This window comes from Larimichthys crocea, chromosome II (genome assembly GCF_000972845.2).
Source record: "Larimichthys crocea isolate SSNF chromosome II, L_crocea_2.0, whole genome shotgun sequence".
In the NCBI taxonomy this organism is placed as follows: domain Eukaryota; kingdom Metazoa; phylum Chordata; class Actinopteri; family Sciaenidae; genus Larimichthys; species Larimichthys crocea.
The window spans coordinates 8620055-8628707 of NC_040012.1; the positions used below are offsets into that span (position 1 = coordinate 8620055).

The 8653-nt window shown below is 41.3% G+C and overlaps 1 protein-coding gene across 1 annotated transcript in view; it reads right to left on the reverse strand.

Moving 5' to 3' along the window:
* Positions 1-7271, reverse strand: part of st6galnac5a (ST6 (alpha-N-acetyl-neuraminyl-2,3-beta-galactosyl-1,3)-N-acetylgalactosaminide alpha-2,6-sialyltransferase 5a) — a 45679-nt gene extending 38408 nt beyond the window's left edge. The window contains exons 1-2 of the mRNA XM_010741583.3: positions 6682-7271; positions 5578-5787 (exon numbers count right to left, since the gene is read on the reverse strand). Of these exons, the coding sequence (XP_010739885.2) occupies positions 5578-5787; positions 6682-6696 (225 nt within the window). The 5' untranslated portion in view covers positions 6697-7271. The remainder of the gene's footprint in view (positions 1-5577; positions 5788-6681) is intronic.
* Between the last annotated feature and the right edge of the window lie 1382 nt (positions 7272-8653).

The window sequence follows — 8653 nt, forward strand, 5'->3', positions numbered from 1 at the left end:
TTTCCATGACATTTTGCACAGATGTTCATGTTCCCCTCAGGAGGAATTGTAATCACTCTGGTGACTCCTTGTCTCTTCATCTAGCACCATTATCACCAAAACGCCCTCAAAACTAATCCCCATGAGCCTTAGCTGTACTTTGTGTTAAGTGCTAATTAGTGCAAACAAAATATGCTAAACCAATATCATGAACGTGGTAAAAAATGATAAACATTAGCATAAAATGTTACTATCCATTCTGATTCCAACTCCTACAACAGTAGGAGTTCAACGCTAAATCTAGACCACAAGTCTCAGAGCTGCCAGCAAACTGTAGGCTCTTTGTTTGCTAAGGAGCTACAGTAGAGGTTTGACTTTTAGTCATAGGAAAACATCTTGTGTCTTGTTAGGTGAATTAAAGTCAGCCTGGTTCATCCTTTTCTTGCGTAACATTAGGGTGCCCCTCATGTTTAATAAGGCTCCTTGCTCTCGTCTGCATCGAAACCTCGTCCATTACTTTGCCTCCACCTGACTTGCGGGATATCGGTTAGAAATCTGCATGATACTGGTGTCAAACAGGCAATCAGGGGAAGATGGTTACGCCGCCTCTTCCACCCTTCTCCACAAAGACACAGGCAAGAGTGGTTTCCTGTCCTCCTCCTCCTCCTCCAACTTACTGACAAAATAAAACGGAGGATACTGCTAGAAGAAAGGAAGCCCTTTGGGATTTCACTCTATCTTTCGCTTACGTGTCGGTTTCTGCCTCCTTCTTCACTCTCTTGTCTCATTCTCTCAGGCTGAACCTTCCCAGCGTCCTATATTCTCTTTTATCATTCTCTCCATCCTTACCCTTTCCCAGTTTAGTCCTTTTCTCTCATTCTATTTGCCCTTACTCTACAAGAATTTCTCTCTCTTCATCTGATTCCCAAGTTTCCTTCTTGGCTTCTTTATCTCGTCCCTCTCCTCCACAGTCTTCACATTGGTTGTCCAGGCCAACCAATTTTGTTGCATAGCTAGAAATAAATTACCCTTCATTTCGACCTATATCAAAACAAGTTGTGTTGAAAATACTTGGTATGTAGGATTTAGATGGATTTCAGATGCATAGAAACTGCCTGTAACAATGAGGACAAAAAAACAAACAATGTTCTGGCAAATGTTTTGGCAAAATCTGCAGTAAACTTGCAAGCTTCAAAATGTTTTCTGGGATGTGATGAGTTTAATACGATGGTGGAAAATAAAGTGAAGCAGTCAAAGGCTGACTGGCACTGCACCCTGCGTACCAGCCAGTTGATATCTTGAGAAGATCAATATAGCACAGGGGTCAGCAAGCAAAGATGAAGAAGACAAATGCTCGTGTCAGAGTATTTCTTTCCAAACACTGATCATTCAGCACCGCAGGAGAACAATCGTGAGGCAAAGCCAACAACTTCTTCCACTTCTTGATATATACAGAGAAGGCTCATCCATGTTGTTAAACCGCAGGGAGGACATAATGGCTCAGAAAACTAAATGCAAAACATTTGAAGGTTGTACTGCATTATGCACTACCACCAGCTGTAGTAGCAAAGTGCATTCAAATCATAAAGTATTGATTACAGCTTGCAGTGGCAGAATGTGGAGGGTGATATAATAGCAGGTTTGAAGAAGTATAAATGATGTTCAGTGGAGCTGTGGTCCTAATTGATGTCCCCTGTCACCAAAATGTCAATAAGTTTATTGCCAAGAGAAAAAAATAAATTGGTGGTTTACTTATGATGCTTGACTGCTCCCACCACTGGGGGAAAATCAATTCTCATCCATAGCTGGGTTTACTGGTGCATTACAGACAAATCCTTATCAAATCAAAACATACACGGTCACTGAATATTGGCATTTCGGGCAGTGAGAGAAAAGACGCTGTCTTAAACTATGACTGACTCATTTCACATGAGCTGGACTTTGGACTGAACTGTATAACTTAGCTGAGAAATAATTCTGATTGGAAGACTAAAAGCTAAATAGTTTCTGGTATATTGAACACAACTCTGGGTAAATCGTAACTGGATTTTATGATGTTTGGTAGCACACACAAGGTCCATTATGCACACCCTACTTATAAACAGCATTAAACAACGATTAAAGTTTACACACTTGAATGGAAAGTCAGTATTTGGGCATGGCTCTTATTGGTGAGGATGAAAATCTTACCAATTAAATTACTGAGATCGGGGGACAGCAAACCACACTACAAATAGCTTCACAACTGAGCACATTAATGCGACTCGAGTGACTAACCGGCTGTGTAAATCCCAAAGTTAAACTGAGTATCTAAACAAAATTATCTAGAAGTGAAAACAAAGATGAATGCATGTGAAATATCTGTTTTAATTGTCCTCTCAGGACCATAAAGGAGCAGATATACTATATAACATTCATGCTACATTGCATGTCTGCATAAGGAGTCCTCGGCACAGACTGGTTATTAATTTCAAACGGCATGCATGACTATCCACGTGGATCGTGATCGCCCGTGCAGTATCACTGCACTTAATTCAAACCTTAACCTTCATAGCTACAGGCTGAAACCTAACCTAAACCCAAATCTAAATTTAACCCAAAAGTCTAAAGCCTCAAACAGCACTTTGAAGAACTGAGGACCGGAATAAATACCCTCCATCCACAGGGGGTTAAGGCACCAACCATGAATCACAGCATCCCCTGGTTTCCTTTGTTGCATGTCATCCCTCCACCGCTCATTTACTGTCTCAGTAAGGCATAAAATCCTCCATTTCCAAAAACACCTTCATTCTCAAGGTCTAAAACTCAATTTACAGATAGATAAGAGTTCAGTTCAGGCGGACAGTGAATCAGAAAAATGTTTCTGCAAAATTTAACAGATGTTTGTGACAAACAGTAATTTTATTTCACTTTTGTGTTATTTTGGATAAAAGGGGAAAACTGTGGCTTTAGCTACAATTTATCAAATTGTCTGATTGCTTTTGCTGCTGCCTGACTGCTCTCAGTGAGTTACAGTGATGTCACCAAATCTCCTTAATGCAGCTTCAAAATGATGGTGGTTAAACTAAGTGATTAAACCAGGGTAAAAGCTACAAAAGTAAGATGAATGAAAAAATGCAATATGCAATATACACATATGAATGTATTTCCCCTGGTGATTCTTTACATCAAAACAGTATGTATGTCATATGTAAAGAGAACTGTGAATTCACAACATACGTAGATAGAAGACACATTTCAGCTCAAGTGGACACACGAGCAGGGTGTCTCCTGAGCAAACTCTGCCAGCTTAGATTTCACAGTCATCATCAGCATTAGAGGTTTCCACACTTGTTGGTTTCTGCGCCAACAAGATTTTCTTTTTAATGAATAATAGTTCCACCTTCTGTTGCCAACCTGCATTACTTTGTCACAAGATTAAGAGACTCTTCAGAGCCCCTGGTGTTTAATTTAGCAAAAGTTAATTTACCAGCGAGGCGACTTCTTCTGACATTCAGGAACAATGGGTTGACTTCCAAATCTGTCCAGCTGATACATGCTCATGCTGTACACACAAAGCAACTCTCCCGAGAGCAGGCAGGAGGCTGTCAAATTAGTCATATGCAAATCAACCAGTGAGTAATCTGATGACTTAAAACATGCATTCAGCTGCCTACAGATTCTTTCCCTGGTAGAGAGCCCTGTCATTCATGTGCCATCAGTCGAGCCATAGATGGATTACTGAACGGGCCTATGAGACACTGGTCCAGAGGCCCCCTTACCCCTCACGTACCTGGACAGAGCCTCTGATCGAAGTGACTAGGACCAATGTGTAGGATTTAGTATTATCTATAGTGTAGCTGCTGATTACAATCCCTTGCTTTACTTTCTCTTTTCTAGAATAAAAGGAGAAACTATGGTGGCTGTGAAGTGTGCAAATAAATAAAAAAAAGTCCCTAACTAGTGTCTGTGTTTAATTTGCCTACAACTTGGTGGACTACTGTACGTACTGTAGAAAAGGGCCTGCATCTGTGGATATAAAAGGCTCATTCTAAAAGGTAACAACAACTACTATACTCTAAACTTAGTTGCATTATATTCCATTTCTGCCAGATTCTGTAAATAGAGCCTCCTAAATCACAATGAATCTTTAACTTTTGTCATCAGAAAGTCAATCCAATGACTAATAAAAGAACAAAAAACACCCCCAGAGAGACACGTATCAACAGCAGAGACACAAACAGACCTTTTCCACCAACGTGGAACTGACTCTGTTTTGGTTCACGTATCTAAAAACGGTTCCTCTCGTCAGTGGAACGTGAGTTTGTATTTTTGCAGCTTATATTTTTACACATTTGCTGTTTTCGATTCGGTTACTGGTGGAAATTAACTAGTCAGAGGTCGCTGTTCATCGCCACACAAAGACAAATCGCTAATCACTATTAATCTAGGTTTCTCTAACTAGCCACATGTGAAGATGATCATGTTGATAACGTTTTACATTCGTGAACCCGTGTGCAAAAACAGTGTAATCCATACAATTTGTAAAAGGTGCTGGTGTGCCCCGCAGTTCACTTACTTATTCCAACAAATGTTTTACAGTGCATGTTCAGTTTGTTGAGACTTCTGAGCATTCCTTGATTACAGGTGGTGGAAACACGGGCTGGTTTGTTAGAGAGCACAGAGAGATTTTGAGAATCCCAAACAGACGTAAAACGACACCTCAAAGACACAAACCGATCTTCTAGCGATATGGTGCTTTTCAGTTTGAGGACAGCAAACTGGCAAATTGGTAGCCTTTAATTATGCAAACAGACTAATGTTTCAGCACCACAGAATCAAAAGTCAAAACATTAGTGTTAGACTGGATCAATCAGTGTGCCTAGTCCCTTTTCCCCTTGGAAACAGATTCTGCGTCTCTTTCAGTCTCGCTTTGGGGAGCCTTTTAAAAAGGGGCCCATTGTCTCGTAATCTGTCCGGCCAAAAACCATTTCTCTAAATTGTAAGCGTTTTAAATCCGATGGCTGGTGAACTACTGTTGCATCCATCATTTGGCTCAGTGGTGCAGACCGCTTCACACACATACACCGCCCAAACAGCCAGATTGCCCTGCGGAGAAACACACTGTCTTGTATGTTGCCTTAAGAAAAAAGCCTTTACAGGGTGGTTAGGTCTGCTTTACTCGCTCTGCCTTTCCCTCCCCAGTACTCAGATTGATTGTTTTCTCCTGGCTTGGTAAATAGATGGAAGTCAATACACTCCTACGGTGACGTCAGGGTTCACATAGCTGCAGGTCTCCTGGGTTTATCAATTAGAGCATAAGAATGCAGCAAAGGATTTCATTTGTAGCCTAAGCTGTTATTAGTAACGACAGGTGGGTATTGAGTGTGGCACAACACTGTGCTGGAGAAAATTGTGATAAATGATAAAAGCGAGGCTCTCTGTCTCTAAAGACCTATGGAGATAGATCACTGCTGGCCATTAGACGGGAGGAAGGAGTGTGTGTGTGTGTGTGTGTGTGTGTGAGAGAGAGTAAGTGGAGGAAAGGGTTTCAAAGCCTACTTTGCAGTGCATTATGCCCACATTTGATGCCTCTTCCTCAGAGCCACATCTGTTTACCTTATGGTCGATGATGCCGCTATATCCCTGCAGGACCGGGGGGTGAGGTTTGGCCACCCTGACGGGGGCTTCAGTGGGTCGCCGCAGCTGTTCATGCTGTCGGATGCTCGTGTCGTTAGCGTCCCTGGATGCGCTGTTGAAGCTGCCGTTGTACACGAGGAACAAGCTGGCGCACAGAAGAAGCACGAGAAGCACCGCTACCCCATGGCGCTGACACACACACACACACACACAGAAACACACACAGAAACACACACACAAAGACACAAAACAGATGCTGACAAATTAACCCTGTGGCACTGGACTGGAGTTAAAGACTGCACCCAGTGACAGCTGGGAGGCATCACCATCACCATCATCATCCTCATCATCCTCATCATCATCATCATCATCATCATCATCCTCATCATCCTCATCCTCATCCTCATCATCATCCTCATCATCATTCTCCAACTTCCTCTCATTCATCTCACGTGGGTTTAAAACTTAAAACAGCTCTCATCGATTTCATTTAAAGAGCCTGATCATGATATTGACAAAGTGTCACCCTGTTAAAGATCTTTACTGACTTTGCATGCGCGTTTTAATGCTTGAGGTGCGTTCAGGTGCATCGCCTCAGCGAGAGAAAAAAAGTAAGAAGTTCACGTTAATATCTCGACCTTGTAAGTGATGACATTTTTCAGTCCGAGCTCATAAATCCACACTAAATCACAGCTGCACAGCGCAGTAAGACACTTTTAAACAAACATTGTTGATTTTTTTTATTTTATTTCTAAGCCGGAGAAACGCACATAAGTCAAAATAAAGCTGTTCAATTTAAATGTCATGCACTTTTTAAATGCATAAAACGCATTAAAACGAATAATCGCTCTGTGCTGTGATATTTATTAGGAGAAAAAGCCGGATCTTTGGATGCCAGCAGAGCGCACAGCTGGGTGTCCATTGTTCACATCCTAATCTTTTGATCCGACAGAGTACACACAGCAGCGTTATGGCGATTTTAGCGCACTTCACTGAACAATGCTTGGATTTAAAAGCGAGCACAAACAGTTTGCCTATAGAGCTACATCTTTTTTCTTTTCTTTCTTTCTCTCTTTTTTTTACCATAGGTGTCTTCATTTTGCGCTGTCTTATCGCTGCGGCTCAGTGCGTCTGGCTCCACTTTCTCTCATGGTCCAGCGGCATCTGTTCGCATCCCGGAATCCACTCCAGTACAGTCCGCACTGTGCCAGCCCGCCTGCCGCTGCCTGTGTGTCTTCAGACCGGAGCCCAGGCGCAATTCATACTGTGGAGACCGAGGCGACAGATGTTCACTATTGTACCTCTGCTGGGTCTTAAAACCCCCCGAGTTTGAGGGGGCTTGGAGAGTGGAGGCGCAGCGCAGTTAATTAAAGAGACTACCTGCAAGAGGATGATAAGGCCGTTTTGTTTAATGGTTATTTCCTGCTGAGTAATATTTGATGGAAATCTTTGCTCGGGTTACCGTGGAGTACAGTCAATAGACGCCGTGTCATCTCTTGACGTCCGCTGCATGAAATATGAGCTGGATTATGAATGCAAGAGAAGTTACAGTAGTGATTATATCTTGGAAAGTCTCTGTTAATCAGTGGGGAAATAGAGCCTCTGTACTGCAAGTACTTTCAATTTCATGCCAATTTATGTTTCCACTCAACTGCATTTCAGATTTTTACTCCACTGCATTTATTTGACAGCTGTTGTCATTTGAAAGTGGTAAGATGTGCCAAAATGTGCATTATAATATGAACTCCATCTGGACTCGCTACAGAAAGACTCTAGTGGAGGTGAATAATCAGGAGTTAGACAAAAAGAGTGAAAGGGTTACAGTTTGGAGTTTGTTTTCTCATTCAGATTACAGCTGGTGTTCGCTATTCATACGTTTTGTGTTGAGCTGATTCAACAGTACTACTTGGTTGAACATTAGCTGGCTGATTAGCTTTCTAATATTAAGTAAAAGGACATTAGCACTGTTGATTTCACACACATTTAAGGTTGGTGTTTTATTCCATATCCGACACTGGCACATAAAGGTTTTGCCATGAAATATTACAGTATTTTACTGTATAATTAATGGTCTCTGATATAAAATACTTTATTCTGTATAAATTATCTTGATTAAGATTCAAATTAATTAACTTAAAACATAGTATAAATAAAGGTTTTGAAATATGACTGTGTTTTCTATACAATTAAACACAGTCTCATTTCATGGCATGTTTTACGGTCTTTTACTGTCGTGGTTTGGCAGTTTTTCACCGTAAAATCTATAGACATTTCTTTTATAGTGCAGAAGTTTGGGGGAACTTGCCAATGAAATCACCAGCAGAAGTGATCCGTTGGAATGAAAATGTGCCATTGGTCGGCCCTCCATGGCACCCCAGGGTACATAGTAGTTTTCTGCTGTTCTCTATACTGATGTTGTTATCTGGGATGCTCAGATTTCCCTTTGTAAAAGATACAAGATACAACCTCAAGCAGTCTAAGCAGCCACAACACAAGTGATGCCCTTAGCTGCCCTTATAGCTGTTTGTTCACATTTATCCATCCATTCATTATTTGTAAGCACTTATCCTCATCAGGGCCACAGTGCTCTTTCAAGCTAACAGCACCTTGTATTCCCAGCACTAACCAGGCCTGACCCTGCTTTGCTTCCAAGATCAGACGGGTGTATTCAAGGGTGGTATGGCTGTAAGCCCAGTTCAGTTTTATATTGCGCCAAATCATAACAGAAGTTGTCTCATGACACTCTCTACATTATTTACTCAACCATGAGTACTTGGCGACAGTAGCAAGGAAAACTACAGGATGCAAAATATTTCAACATGAGATATTTTCTAAGATGTTATTCATAACACTGACAGGAACTTTTGATATTTTCAACTACATTTTGCTAGTAATACTACTGTTAAGTGACTTACGTGACATTATCAATGCATTACTTTTATATGTGGTATTTATTATTTATTTTAAACGCACCAGCACACTGATTTAACATTGGTTTCTAACTTTTTGATCCACTCCCTCTTGTTTTTTCCAGGTTTGCTTACTTGCAATACTG